Raw genomic sequence first — 15,118 nt, 5'->3', positions numbered from 1 at the left:
CACACTGGCCATCCCTATATAGGATCCGAACCCGGGGCGGGAGCACCGCTGCGCTCCCAAGCGCTGCACTCACCCGAGTGCGCCACGGGGCCGGCCCAGTAATGCTATTCTGAATTAGGAATGGGTTTGTGTCAAGCCAGACTGGATTAGGGAGCAGGTGACGAGGGTAAGTGAGCTCCTTGGACGCCCAGACTCTTATCTCAAGCCTCTGCCGGCTTTCCAATTTCCCAGTTTGTGGGGCATTTACCCCTAGCTTCTTAAGTTTTTTTTTGAAAACATTCAACCATATCTTGGCCCACTCTTGGATAAAGAGGTTTGTTAGGCGCTTAGGGCATATTTGTAGCTTGGGAAGAGGGTGGCATGCACTTCTGTTGAAGTCAGATGACACAGGGGTGGAAATTTAGGAAATGGGCAGAGGCAGGAAGAGGAAAGTGAGAGCCACACAAGAGGGTGGGAATTGTGAACAGGCTTTCTGGGGAACACACCCAGAAAGACAGACAAACCAGGGGCATGCAGACAAACGGATAGAACAGACAATACTGCTGAAGGCCTGACATGAGGGAGACCAACAACGAGCAGACGGGGCACTCACAAAGGTTGGGATTGGGGGATAGTCTGGCTTCTTGGTTTTGCAGCAGGAGCAGCAACAACAAATGAACTGGAAAATTCTCCTGAGAAATTTTGATGGTGGGAAAAGGTTAGTCAGGGGACAGGGCCAAGGGGAATGGGGGCAGGAGCTGGGTGGTGTGTGGGGGCTGGGTGCTTGCAGGGTGGGGACTGAGAACTCTGAAGTCATCACCTGAGAAGGTAGAAGATGGCCTTTGGGGACGGCAGGATGTTGAGGGGAACAGGCAGTGTCAGGCCCTCTCGGAAGTAGGACAGGTAGAGCTTGGAGCGAGCAAACTTCCACTCCACGTCAGCATCATCCTGGGGGCCAGGAGGCAGGGGGCTGTGCAAGGATCACTTTGGCACCTGGCCCTCCTGCCTGCTCAATCTGCCTGTCTCTTCCCCAATCCTCACATCTCTTATTCTCCAGTGTGCCAACCACTTTCCTCTCCCTGTCGTCACCCATCACCCACATATCCCCTGCCTGTCTCCCCTTTTCCTCTCCTCCCCCCATTATCTTTCATCCTCCTGACATCCAATTCCTGCCCAGCCTGTTCTCCAGCCTGCAAACACTGAGCCATTTCTTCCCTCTCCCTTATGTTCCCTGCTACTATTTCACAGTGCACCCCTCCCCCCAAACATAAAGTGGAAAGAGCACGAGATTTGGTGTCTGGAGATACTAACAGTACTACTAAGATCCTCATTTTACAGAGAAATACTGCTCCAAAGCCACAAAACAAGACAACAGTGAAGGCAGAGCAGGATCCCAAGTGTCCTGAGCCCTTACACTCTCTTCCTCTCCATTCCCTTCTCCCTTCTTCTCCCCTGGCCTACGCTGGCCTCAGTTCACGCACTTCGATCTTCTGGAAGGAGTTGGTGATCATGGCAATGAGCATGTTGAGCAGCACAATGACCATGACAATGGTGAAGATGCCATAGAGGGCCCGGCCCACGAATTCTGGCACCAGAAATTGAGGCATGTCCACCACGCTGTGCTCCTCCATGCCGAACATGGTCCAGAACAGGAACTGGAATGTCTCGTTGAAACTGGAAATGAGGGGTGGGAGAAGAGCCAGAGCTCCACGCAGACACACTCCTCACCCTCCAGGACCTAGCCACGGATCCACTTGTCTACCATACAACCTACCTGAGATTTTTAGCACTAGTACTTTTGACTTAATTAGCTGTCACCCATGAATGAACAGCCCAGAAGGGCTCAGCCTTCCCTTGATACTGTGGAGTGATACCACCAAGACCCATGAAGCAGGCAGGAATGAGTAGTTAGTTACTGTCCCTGGCACAAGATTCATGGTTTAAACTGTGTAAAATTAGTTCCTTTAAGCTAACAGCCTGAAGCCAGCCCATGAATAAGGATTCTTTGTGAAAGAACTGGTTTGAATAAAGCTTCCATATACACTGGAGCCATGAGAAAGCCTTGACCAATAACCACAGGCCCAAGTGTGGGTCCTTTAACATCATCAATAAAACCATCACGCAGTTGCATGCATGAAGAATTTATAATAGGACACATACTTGGGAGGCCACTTGGAGCTCCCTGGCCTGCTGGAGAAACCCAAGCTTCTTAGCAAGGCCTTCGTGACTCCATGACCTGTCCTAGCCACCCTCTCCAGCCTCCTCTCACAAAATTGTCTCCATGTGCCAACTGTGGGAGACACCTTGCTATTCTCCACATGTACGTCCCTACATGCCCCCTTTTTGCCCAGAATTCCTGGAGTCTTCTCTGAAGTCCGTAATCCTTCTATGTGGAGTCTAGGTTCTCCCTTCTCTGTGAAGACTTTGCTGATCATCCAAGACAGAGGAGGAAGTCTCCTCCTTTGGGCATCCTTGACATAAGCCCTCCTTTCTCATAGCACTTATTATCCCAAATTGAGCTTGTTTATGCACATGGCTATCTTTTCCATGAGAATATGTCTGGTTCATTTCTCCTTTCTGTGCTTCCAGTGCTCGGGACAGGACCTACTATAAAGAAGGTGTCAGTAAATGGGTGTGAGCTAAACAATAACAAAAAAATACAGCGACTGAATGACTAAGAAAGTGAATTATTTTTAAAAGTGAGGCAATAAATGAATGAATGACGAAATGAGTGAATAAACAAATACAAGAATTAATTTTTGGCCATATTTAGGAAGAATTGAGCATCAAAAAGGATAATGACTGCAATTAATTGTTATATTAAAAAAAAAATCTTTGAGAGCTGGCCAGTTAGCTCAGAGGGATAGAGCACTGCCTTATAACACCACAGTCAAGGGTTCGTTTCCACCAAAAAACGACAACAACAAAAACAACTTTGAGTCCATAGTGATATCTGAAAGAGAAAAAGGTAGGAGAAAGCACTTCTGTATTGAAGAATGCCAGCTAATAAGCATAGAAGAAGTGAAAGAAGTAGAAAATCACCGTCTTGAAACCACCACTGTAATAACTGATTCAGGTAAAAATCATCTATGGATGCTAAAGCCATGTGGTGAAAGGTTGCAAGGGAGCAGTTTAGTCTCACAGTCTCAGCATATCTCCTTTTACTAAAAGGGTTTTCCTCATACCTTTTACACTCGAGAGGTTTTCTAGGGCCTCACCAATGGGCCAAAATGACACCGTGTGCCTCCTATCATGAGGCGATGGGAAGTACACATCATCAGGTAGGTTGTGTTCCTGCCAAGACTGCTTAACTTGAATCTAACGAGGGCGAAATAAATAAATCCCAAATGTGGAATATAACTTGGTCTACACTCTTCAAAAAAAGCTCATTTGTCATGCAAGATAAAGAAAAGGTAGAGAAGTATTCTAGATTAAAGGAGACCAAAGATATATGACAACAAAATGTAATGCATGCTCCTAGATTGGATATCAGATTTTAAAAACTAGAAAGGCTTTTTTTTGGCAACTGGGGAAATTTGAGTAGGGACTATATACTAAATAATATTATGGTATTAATGTTAAATCTTTTGAGTGTGAAAATGGTTTTGTGGTTATGCTCTTAGGAGACATCCTGAACTACTTAGGGGTGAAGTGTCATGATATCTGCAATTTATTATAAGAGTTTCAGGAAAAGAAAAAAAAAAAAAAGAATAAAGAGAGCAATAGATCAAGCAAGTGTGGCAAAACGTTAACAATTGGTGAGGCTAGATGAAGGGCATACGGGTGTCCACCGTACTTTTAACTTTTTCATATGTTGACATTTTTCAAAATAAAAAGCTTAGTGAGAAAATGAGTGAACAAATGAATGTATAAATGAACAAATAAATGAGTGACAGAGTAAATCAACGAGGAACTGAGTAAAGAAGAGAATTAATTGAGTGAGTAAAAGGGGATGGGGGAGAAAGGAAGAAGTGATCACCAGGGTTCCAAGCTGCAGGGTCCCTGACTCCCCACCTGCCCAGGCTGCCTCTGCCCCAGCATACTTGCCCAGCCGCTCTGTCTCCTGGTAGGGCACGTAGATGTTGTTGAGGCCACAGAGGAAGGCAGTCAGGATGATCATGAGGATGAACATGAACCTGGCAGGGGGTGGGATGCGGAAGGATAGGAGCAGGCCTCTGTCCTGGGAGAAGTCAAACTATGGGAAGGGGACTGAGAATTATGGCCTCCCTGGCTCTCTACTGGACAAGTATTCAATTTGGTTACTAGTAAGAATAGAGAAATGAGTGGGTGGGAAATGAGAAGAGTTTTAAAGTGATTGCCAAAGCAGAGGCTCTCCCTTAAGAGTAATGGGTACTGAGTTCAAGCAGGCAAAGCTGGGGAGGGACCAGTCTCCTAGGGAGGGACTGCAAAGCTGAGATTGTACAGGGATGACTGGGAGTCAGAGGGTTCCACTGGACAGGAGTTATCACCAGAAGAGCTAAAGCCACATGTAAAAGTTAGCCTGCAAAATGGAGAGCTAGAAGGTTGGGGTGGGAAGTTCTCCCTGAAGCTTAGCTGAGCTGAATGTTCACAGACATAACTAGGGCTTTTCCCACTAAGGGTACCCACTCTAGTTCCATCTCAGGCAAGGGATTCCCAGAGGAATAGGCATTAATTATGGGCTCTGGTTGGAGTGAAAGGCCAGGTTTGGCTTTACGTGATTAGGTGATAAGCATCAAGAAGACCAGATAATGTCATGAGTTCAAAGAGCAGTTGTAGAATGGGAAGGATGTAAAGGGATCCCTGATTCCAGTACTTAGCTTTCCTTAAAGATGGGAAAACTGAGGCCCAAAGAGGGGTCATAGAGATGGTGACAGAACTGGGACAGGAACTTCCAACCAATGGCTCTTTCTGCTATCACTGGATTGTAATCTTTTCTGGGGCTATGGGCCTCGTTGAGAATTAGATGAATGTTATAGACCCTCTCTGCAGTGAAAGTTACATTTACATTTATGCTTCAAATTTTGCTGTCGTTCCAGGGGTTAAGAGGTCTCTGGAGGAATGCAGGTCAAGAACCCCTGTGCCATACTGGAGCTGGGGAATTTCAGAAGGTGGTTGAGTGGAGTCTACCAGAGAGAAGGGTGCTCTGAGCAGGGACAGTACGCACCGGATCATGTCGTCGATCATCCTGCCAATGGAAATCTGCAGAGTGCCCAGCGACTCGTGGGCTGGCAGAATGTAGGCCAGGCGGGTGAAACTGAGCATGCTAGTGACAGCAAAGAGCACCTCAGCCAAGAACTGGGGATCCTCGGTGCGCCACTCACTTCGCTCTGCGCAGGGTGAAATGGGAGCTGTGTCCAGGAGGCAAGAAAGAGGAGGGACTGGGGGATTCAGGGCTGAGTTGGGGGTCACTCACCAGCTGTGGTGAAATAGTGGCAGGCAGCCCCATTGGAGCCATCCTGGCAGTGCATGTTGGCAAGCCCAGCCAGTAGGAGGCGCAGTGCGAAGGCTGCCAGGTACAGGGACAGGATGACCACGTCCAGTAAGTTCCACCAGTCCAGGAGGTAACTGCGCAGGCCCTCGATCCACACTTCCTTGCACTCAAACCACAGGAAGCCTGAAGGGGGATGGAAGGGGCCAGGACAGGATGGGACAGAGAGTAGATTGTGGTAGAGGGGGAAGCTAGGCACGGAGATGGGGAGCTGAAACATTGGGGGCAGGGGTGAAGTTGATAAAATGTAAACATTTAACCTACTCATGTACAAAGCGATCTTATGTGAAAATAAAGACTCCTCTTGATGCAGATTCATCGCTGCTGTGACCTTCCCCAATTATCATAGTCAGTTGCTACTCAGAAAGTAACACCTGGGAGAGGCTGTTTATTGGGAGGGAATGATTAAAATCTGTTTCTCTCTGCCCTCCACCAAATAAATACTGGGAAAATATTTAAAGAATATTGATTTGAAGGGGCTCCAAATTATCAGTCTGTTCAGGGTGCCCATGTCTCAGTGGGGCCCAGCACCAGACCTGGGGATGGGGGGTCTTGGGAGCTGGACCCCATTAGCCAGATGATCCTGCCACATTATACCCTTCTCCATTCCCTGAATACAATTGTGTGCTTTTCCACTTACTCTTTCCTCTGCCTAGAATGCCCTTCCACACCCTTTAGAAGCCAACCCAGCTCTCCTTTGCAGCCCAGGTCAAATATCAACTCCTTGGTGAAGCCTTCCCTAACCAGGTGGACTGAGTTGCTCCCTGTTCTGTGTTCTCACAGCTTTCCATTAATATTTCTGTGGCACCATCACTATGGGGCACTGTAGAACATCTCTCCATGCACCCCCCACCTCCCCCTGAACTTGGAGCCACTCAAGGGCAGTGACCATGTGCAATTCATATCTTTGTCCCCAGTGCCCAGAATAAATTAAACAAATATTTATTAAGCTCCAACCATGTGCCAGTGGGATCCTATAGTGAATAAGACAGACACAGTCCCTGCCCTCCCAGCATGTATAATCTAGTGACGAAGACAGGCAAGAATACAAGTAGATACAATACAATGTGGTAAATGCTAGGATCAAGGAGCAGGGCAACCAAGTGTTTAGGAATGAGTCTTCACCCTGATTTGGAGGCCAGGGAAAGCTTCTCAAAGAAAGTGACATTGAAGCTGCAACTTGAAGGAGGAGTAGGAGCCAGCCAGGGGAAGGGGCGGTGGGGGAATGAACAAGTGCCCTAGGGAAAGTGAATGAGCAAAGTCCTGGAGACAAGTGAGAATGTGATGTGGTCAGGAATTGATATCACTGCTGTATGGCGGGAGAGTACCTTGTGAAGGAGGGGTGGACGCTTAGTAAATGTATGTTGAATGGATGGCTGGGACCATATTTAACTTATTCATGTATTCTCAGGCCTTTGCTCACAATAAGGCATCAGCAAACATTTATTATATAAATAAATAAGCTTTGTTTCATGTGTTTATAAGACTTTTCTTCCCCCACAGGCAGGGACTGTATTAGTTTCATCTCTACTCTGCACAGTCAATAAATGTTTAGTAAATAACAGGCTGAGACACTTTCCCTCTTGGGCTGCTCTTGTTCTCTTTCCCTAAAGTTTCTTGGTCAAATTTCCTCTCAGACTTCATTGACTGGCGAGATACAGGGAGGAGTAGTGGACTTGGTATACTGGTGGTGTGGGAGTTTGCTAACTAAGCTAGAGCTAAATGAGGTGAGGACACCTGAGGAAAGGGCCACCAGTCCAGCCTGCTGAGCTAACCAGCAAGAAGCTGGGTGGAGCTCTGGAGATTCTTGAAAACTGCATTTTCTGAATTGCTTTAGAATATTTGATTCTGCTATAGAAAAAAAAAAGAAAACCAATAGAATGGATGAAACTTATGCATTAAGCATGGGTAAATTAGTTACCTGGGTGACATGTTGAACAAATAAAGTACGTAGAGCATATGTGTGTGAACATACATAGAAAGGGATGAATAGACACTGAATATTCATGATACACTGAATAAACATGGGGCACAAGAGGTCCTCAGTATTCATCAGATCTTAAATCAGCCGTCCACCAGTGACACCCATTCTGGCTCCACATGTCCTCTGCCCAAAGAATGCACATCAAATTCATAGCTGCTTATCAGGATAATTGGCAAGCTATAGCTGTGGCCAGACATATTTGCCACTGTTTCTCCCCCAAATCAAGTGCTGGGCCCAGGCACCTTCTGTTTATTGCCCTCCCCCTACTGCCTCCCCCAGCTCAAACCTCGACTCTAGTCTTCATAACAACACCATCATAACTACACCATTTATGGATTAGTAAACTATAGGATTCGAGCATTTTAATTTGGGCTGTGAGCCATTCTTTTCCATGACCTCTGGGATGGCTTGTCTGGCAGTGTACTTGCAGGCTACCATTACATCAAGCTAATGTCCCACCTGTGGACCAGTGTCTTATTTGTGAGTGGAACCTCCGGAGTATGTAGGGACTGGTGTCAGATAGGGAGAAGAATGGGGTCTTTGCTCAGGAAGTCTACCACAGGGCTATGTCCCCTGATTAGGGGTAAAGGAAAAGGGTCCCTTGGTGTGCTAGAGCCCAGAGGGGTCCGGTCATAGTTTCAGTGAGCATCTACAGAAGCAGGGTCTCTCCACATTGGGGTGCTTATCATGAAGAACAGTGAAGAGAACCCTCAGGGAAGACTGCCACAAATATAGGGCCCCACACATGTACCTGTGACCCAAACCATGTGTAGTGAAGTCTCCCAGACACTCTGGCTGCGGCCATGGAAGGTGCTCAGTTGTGTCTCCATGGCCAGGGACTCTCCCAGCAGGAAGATGAGGAACCACAGATAGGAGGCAGAATGCAGCAGAAACTTCAGCACTGGGATCTTCAGCAGGCGGCCCAGCTTTGGGGGAAGGAGAGGAAGCATGACTCTCAAGGTCCTGTGCAGTCTTTCCTCTTGGGAGCCGTTCTGGACTGCTCAGTCCACTTGTGACTCACTTTTCTCATATTCATTCACTCACTTTTTTTTTTTTTCAAGATGACCGGTAAGGGGATCTTAACCCTTGACTTGGTGTTGTCAGCACCACGCTCACCCACTAAGCAAACCGGCCATCCCTATATGGGATCTGAACCCGTGGCCTTGGTGTTATCAGCACCTCACTCTCACGATTGAGCCACAGGCTGGCCCCTTCACTCACTCACTTTTCCAGACATTTATTGAGAAAGTACCATATATTAGGCCATATACTTTCTTTTTTTTTTTTTTTTTTTTTTTTTTGTCCTTTTCGTGACCGGCACTCAGCCAGTGAGTGCACCGGCCAGTTCTATATAGGATCCGAACCCGCGGCGGGAGCGTCGCCGCACTCCCAGCGCCGCACTCTACCAAGTGCGCCACAGGCTCGGCCCAGGCCATATACTTTCATATCTATTGTCTCCTTCATAACCATGAGGCAGGTATTACTATTCCCATTTTTTCAGGAACTGAGGATCACAGACGTAAGTTACTTTCCCTTGGAGTTCCCACAGTCTCTTCAAACTCAACATGTTAAAAAATAAATTCACTATCTATCCCATCTTGCTCTTCCTCCTTGTGTGTCCCCACCTCATAAAATGGCTCTGTCATCTAGTCCAGAAACCAGAGAGGCATCTTTATGTACTTTCTCTTTCACATACTCTGACAGTCTGCCTAACTCTTGCTCCTCTCCACAACCCATCTTTCATACCACTGGAAGAGGGAGCTTTCTAGAATACAAAGCTGATGGGGGCACTCGCCTCATTTATCTTACAGTGTTTTCAGTCTTCACGTGGCTTATAAGGCGCCGTGAGATCTGACCCCTGATCCCTTCTCCACCACACATTATTTCCTTTCAGTTCCCCCAATGCTTTACTTTCTCTCTCCCCTGGGCCTTCACACATGGTGTTTCATACTGTTCCTGCTTCCTGGAACACTCCTCTCTCTCATCCTCACCTGGTTAACAGGAACAGGCTTGTTCTCCATTATATCCCCAGTGCCAGGCACATTGCCTGGCTCACAGTGGAGTCTCAAGGAAATATTTGTTAAATGAGGTAAGATTCTCTTTAGGAGAGTATAGAGTTATCAGCAGGATTCAGGTTTTGGAGGCTGAGAGCCCACAGTTTAAATCCTGCCTCTGCTCTTTACTGTACACCCGTGACAGAAAGAGCACTTCCACTCCCTGTGCCTCAGATTCCTCCTCTATAAAACAGAGTAATGCCCACCTCCTGGGGCCACCTCAAGTTACTTAATGGGAACATTCACAAAGTTACATTCACAAATGACCAGCCCAGGGCCTGGCACAAAACAAGTGCTTGAAAAGTGACAGTTATTCATCTTATTCTTAGTACCCGGGACTTGGGTGCCAGCCAGTAGCCAATGCAGAGGAAGGGCATGGTGAGGAAGATGAGGAAGGCGACAAAGAGCTTCCAGATGGTGGTGCTTCCACGCCAGCCAGCCAGGTTCCCGCACCAGATGGAGGACAGGACTTGCTGGCAGATGGGGTGTGCTACAAACTAAGCAGAGATGAAGTGTGACCACAGGAGGCACCCACCAAGCAGGGAGGAGGAAGGGGGAGCCAGTTGGTGCACAACTCTTACATCCCTGCCACAGAGATTGAACCATCCTTCTTTTCTCCCCACGCCCAGAAGAGGGACAACTCACTTGTGACCATGGGCAGACCCCACCCCTCTTTAGTCCTTGGTCTGTGAAGGAGGAAGCTGAAGTCAAAGATTTTTCTGGACTCTCCGGATCCTGCATTCTTGAATCTAATTCAGGCACTGATGGGTAGAACTGGGTATCCATGTTCCAGAACCCCAGGCTTCCCTGCATTCTTAGAGATGTGGGGCACTAGCTTGAATGGTCTTGAGAAGGGAAAAAGCATGGAAAGTGAGGTTTGCTTTCTTGGGAGGCAGGGTCAGGGGAGCCATTATGAGGGAAAGTTCTTGGTTAAGCTCCTGGTGGACTAGGATACCTGAGGGTAGAGGACAGTGAGGAATAAGGGGCAGGGGGAGGCTAGAAAGGGAGCATATCTTTAGCCTCGGTGGAGTGTTTAATGAGGCAGGAAATAATAGTCACTCGATATTTAGGCCCCGAGAGAGCTAGTCTAATCTTGCTGTATAGAGAAGTACTGAAGTCTAACACAAAAAGACTGGACCAAAGCTATTCAGCAGGAAGAGGCAAAGCTGAGTCTAAGATCCAGATGTCCTGTTCTGAAGGTGGGGTCCTAGTAGGTAATGGATCTTCTTCTGAGGGCTGGGAAGAGGTTAGTGGCTTAGACTGAAGGTAAAAAGGGAAGGTTGGGGACCCACAGGCTCAAGGGCCTAGACAGAAGGGTGCTCAGAATCAAGGGCTAAGAGGATCCTGGGGCAGGAAGAGGAGTTGCTTAGGGTTGGAGAGGGGAATATCAAGAGGTGGCAGGGCAACGGATCAGGCAGGGAGGGGGAAATAGGTAGGGTGCAGCTGACCCGCTTCTGGTTGTAGTTGACGGCCAGTCGCAGCCTTGCCAGGTTGGGGATGCCCTCCTCAAAGGCCTGGCCCAAGCCTTCAGCCTCAGACTCAGCTTCACTGTCCTCACCCAGGTCGTTGAGCACCGCGGTGACCTCGCTCTGGTTCCGGCACATGCCCAGTAGCTCAAAGCCATAGTCCTGGCTCAGCGACTCCAGGGCAATGTACTCAGGCTGTAGGGAAGCAGGTCGGTGTGTGTGGGCCACGCTGTGGACCCAGCCCCATTAAACCAGCCTCTCTCCCATCTGCCCTCCCCTCCAGTGGGCTTGGGCCACCTCTGTCCTGTCTTAGGGCCATCACTTCCTACATCTGGTGTCACTGAGTTCTTTCTTCTCTGCCACCTCACCTATACTTCTTGCTATAATGAATTACCTCCTGTGTCACCTTTTCTTATCTGGTGCTATCTCTCCCTCATCACTAAGTCACTTCAACCCAAACCCCTCTGTCACCTTTGCCCATTTCTTGTACTTGATTTTTATAATCCTTATTTTCTTTTTTTTCAAAAGATGACCGGTAAGGGGATCTTAACCCTTGACTTGGTGTTGTCAGCACCACGCTCTCCCAAGTGAGCTAACCGGCCATCCCTATACAGGGATCCGAACCCGTGGCCTTGGTGTTATCAGCACCACACTCTCCCAAGTGAGTCATGGGCCGGCCCTTCTAATCCCTATTTTCTGTCCCACTTTTACTCCTACTCCCTATGCCTTTCACGTGTTCATTTAAATTACTTTTTTTGAGCATCTACTTTATATGAGAACATGTGCTGGCAGTTTTAGGAGGTGCAGAAATGAATAAGGCAGTTCTTGGCTCCACTTTACCCATCCTATCCTCAGTTTTGCTTGGGGCCCTTAACCCAGAAAGAATCCAGGCTAGGCTTTGAGGATGTAGGTCTGAGTCCCAGCACTGTCCCTCAGATGGTGTCATATTGGGTAAGGTTCTTCCTCTTTCCAGGCCTCAGCTTCCCTGCCTGGAAAGTGGGGATAATTCCTGCTGTGCCTCTCTCCATGGGCTGCTGTGAGAAGGGAGGGAAAGTGCTTTGGAAAGGACTGCCCCTTCCTGCTAGCTGTGCAGTAGGGGCTTTTCATTCTCCTATCCTCCCACAACTCTCGGTGGGAGCAGCGTGTTCTTTCATGCTCACCTGACACAGGCCATATTCTCCCTTAGACCTCCATTTTAATAAGCTTGTCAATTTTCCCATCTAATGGTAACCTTTTTTTTTTTTTTTTTAAATTGAAACCACAGTTGATTGTATATATATGTGGGGTACAGGGTTAAATATCTAGTGGTGTACAATCTGTGATGCTCAAATCAGGATAATTAGCATATCTGACATTATACAATGTAAAAATTTTTATCATTATTAATTTTTTGGCAGCTGGTTGGTGATCCAAACCTTTGACCTTGGTGTTACAACACCGCTCTCTAACCAACTGAGCTAACTGGCCAGCCCACCCAATGGTAATCTTGAGGATGGGGACCAAGTCTGGCTTGGCCCACAGGGGATGCCAGTGGATGAGTGATGGATGAACTGGACTGGTGGTATTCAAGGCCCCCTGACTGGTCCCTGCCTCCAGATTCTGCTTCATTCATTCTTGGTCCTTCAAAGGGTCTCCCCTGCATTCGTCACCATGTATACTTTTGCTACCAGAGAGCCTTTGCTTAGACTGCAGCCCTACTGAAATACTTTCCCTGCTCTTCTTTCTTGTTTAAACCACCCACTTGCGGGCCGGCCCGTGGCTCACTCGGGACAGTGTGGTGCTGATAACACCAAGGCCATGGGTTCGGATCCTATATAGGGATGGCCGGTTTGCTCACTGGCTGAGCGTGGTGCTGACAACACCCAGTCAAGGGTTAAGATCCCCTTACCGGTCATCTTTAAAAAAACAAAACAAAACAAAAAAAAAACACCCACTTGCATAGATAAGCCACATGCTGCTTCTTCCAAGAAGTCATCCCTGAACACAACAGCAGTTTTTCTGACCTTCCTGTCTTCTGGGCCTTGGAAGCCCTGTGAGCACCATCCACAGAGGTACTGAATTAACTTGAGTGTCCTGTGTCTTGTCCCCCCGCCCTCTCCTGCTTTTTTTTTTTTTTTTGTCCTTTTTTGTGACCGCACTCAGCCAGTGAGTGAACCGGCCATCCCTATATAGGATCCGAACTCGCGGCGGGAGCGCTGCTGCACTCCCAGTGCCGCACTCTCCCAAGTGAGCCATGGGGTCGACCCCCTCTCCTGCTTTTGATCACAAGCTTGAATCATGCTAGGTACCCAAGAAGAAACATATTCCACTGAATGCCATCTCTAAGTCTGTCCATCTGCTTTTCTGTGTCTATGAAACAAATAGGGCAGCCCTAGGGTCGGGGTTGTGCCACCCCCATAAGACTAGGTACCCCTAGAGTGACTGCTCTCTGCCTTTAGAATGAGATCCCCCTCAGGATGGGATTCTGTGACTCCCTATCAAAATGGAGGTTTCCTGAGAACAGAGACTAGGCCTCATCCTCCTTTTGTTGCTTTCCATTTCCCAGGACACCCACCACAGGCCCAGCCACAGTCTGGTGGAAGAACAGAGACAGGGCACCAAGGGTAGGAGAAACCAACCTTAAACTCAGGCTCCTTGCGTGCAAGGCGCCTGAGCTCACGGCTAAGCTGGAAGGCAGCTAGCATGGCATCCTCACTGGCCAGTGAGAGGTGGGCCCTGCTGGCAATGCCACGGTAGGTATTGATGCGGGACAGGGAGAACTTCAGCAGGTCATAGCGGCGGGCATTGCTGCACTCGAGGCAGGCACAGGAGACTGGGTGGGGCCGGGCAATGGTGTGGCCCTGGTCCATGAGCAGCTGCGCGATCTCATACAGGTCCTTTTGACAAGCCAGGGTGAGTGGAGTGACTCCAGGGGCAAAGCGGGAGCCATCGATTGATGAATCAAAGAAAGCCAGTGAGAAAGACCTAGTGTCTACTTTGCGGCCCTTCTCCCGTTCCAGCCGGGCCAGCAGGCGACGCACCACGGCAGGCTGGTTTGTGTCCACTGCCACTAGCAGGGCTTCGTGGATCTGCCGGAAGTCAAACTTGACATTGGCCAACAGCACTTCAGTGATGGCCTCATGGCCCAGGCGGATGGCCAGGTTGAGGGCTTCCCTCCAAGAGCGGTCCTCAGCTTCCTCCACATTCCGCAGGGGCCCACCTGGCCCACTGCCTGTGGTCTCGACCCCTGCCTCCAGCAGCTGCTGCACAAGACCTAGTCGTCCCTCCTGGATGGCAGCGAAGAGTGGAGGTGGGAACTTGAGCTTTTTGTTCATGATCTCGGTCCAGTTAGGCTGTGGCTGGTGGAGGGAGTACAGAGTAGGGACCCTGAGTTTCTAAGCCCCCTTATTTTGGGGCCTTCCTTACCCTTCCACCTTCATGCTCTTAATCCTCCATACTCAGCCACCATCATATTTTTCCTTTTCTCAAACACATGCTGGCAAAAATTGTCTTATTTACCATTTTATTGTGTAGATTCACAGGTTAGGAAAGTGCCAGGACTGGGTCTGACTGGGGGCCCCTCCTTGGTGCAACTTGCACCCTCACAGGAACCCACACACATGGTGGGGCCAAATGTGGTTACCCTGAGAAAGGGTGGGCTAACGTAGGTCGACGGGGATGCACTGGAGCCTAACCCCACAGGTAGGGACACAGGATCTGTGCGGGACCCAGCTCTCATCTTGTTGACTTCACCTCCCAGCTGCTCATTCCTCTGAAAGTCCCAGAGCCTATCTGAAGGGCAGGTCTAGACATGTCCACACAGGAGGGACTTTGTACTGGGCTTTTCCCAAACCCTTCTGCTCCGACCAGGACTCCCAGCAAATCTCAACATGCTTCTCCTCCACCAAACCCCCATCTTTGCCCTCTCCTGCTTTGGAGGACATGTCTCCTCCACCAGGCCCAGTCCTGTCCTCACTGCTCTTCCCTTCTGTGCCCAGGCTCAGAGCTCCAGGTGCTCTTCTCCCACCCACACGGTGATGTCCACCACCTGCCTAGCAGCTAGGATGCCCCTGCTGCCTCTCTGGGCCAATCTATTGTCTTATTCACAGCTAGAAATGGGACCAAGATGGGGGAAGATAGGGGAGCAGGCCTCTTACCGTGAGGGGGTCCATGGCTGCACCCACTT

The 15,118-nt window shown here is 48.8% G+C and overlaps 1 protein-coding gene across 2 annotated transcripts in view; it reads right to left on the bottom strand.

The window, feature by feature from the left end:
* Positions 1-15,118, bottom strand: part of XNDC1N (XRCC1 N-terminal domain containing 1, N-terminal like) — a 33,746-nt gene that overhangs the window by 1,918 nt on the left and 16,710 nt on the right. The window contains exons 12-21 of one of the 2 annotated variants that reach the window (XM_063093110.1): positions 13,572-14,291; positions 10,936-11,148; positions 9,820-9,984; positions 8,185-8,359; positions 5,375-5,575; positions 5,126-5,288; positions 4,023-4,115; positions 1,461-1,653; positions 800-927; positions 593-671 (exon numbers count right to left, since the gene is read on the bottom strand). In XM_063093110.1, the coding sequence (XP_062949180.1) occupies positions 593-671; positions 800-927; positions 1,461-1,653; positions 4,023-4,115; positions 5,126-5,288; positions 5,375-5,575; positions 8,185-8,359; positions 9,820-9,984; positions 10,936-11,148; positions 13,572-14,291 (2,130 nt within the window). Of the gene's footprint in view, positions 1-592; positions 672-799; positions 928-1,460; positions 1,654-4,022; positions 4,116-5,125; positions 5,289-5,374; positions 5,576-8,184; positions 8,360-9,819; positions 9,985-10,935; positions 11,149-13,571; positions 14,292-15,118 lie in introns of those variants that run through there. The other variant, XM_063093111.1, reaches the window with a different exon arrangement.

This window comes from Cynocephalus volans, chromosome 4 (assembly GCF_027409185.1).
Source record: "Cynocephalus volans isolate mCynVol1 chromosome 4, mCynVol1.pri, whole genome shotgun sequence".
NCBI lineage: Eukaryota > Metazoa > Chordata > Mammalia > Dermoptera > Cynocephalidae > Cynocephalus > Cynocephalus volans.
The sequence above is the reverse complement of the archived record's forward strand: the minus strand, read 5'-3'. Positions and strand labels throughout refer to the sequence as shown.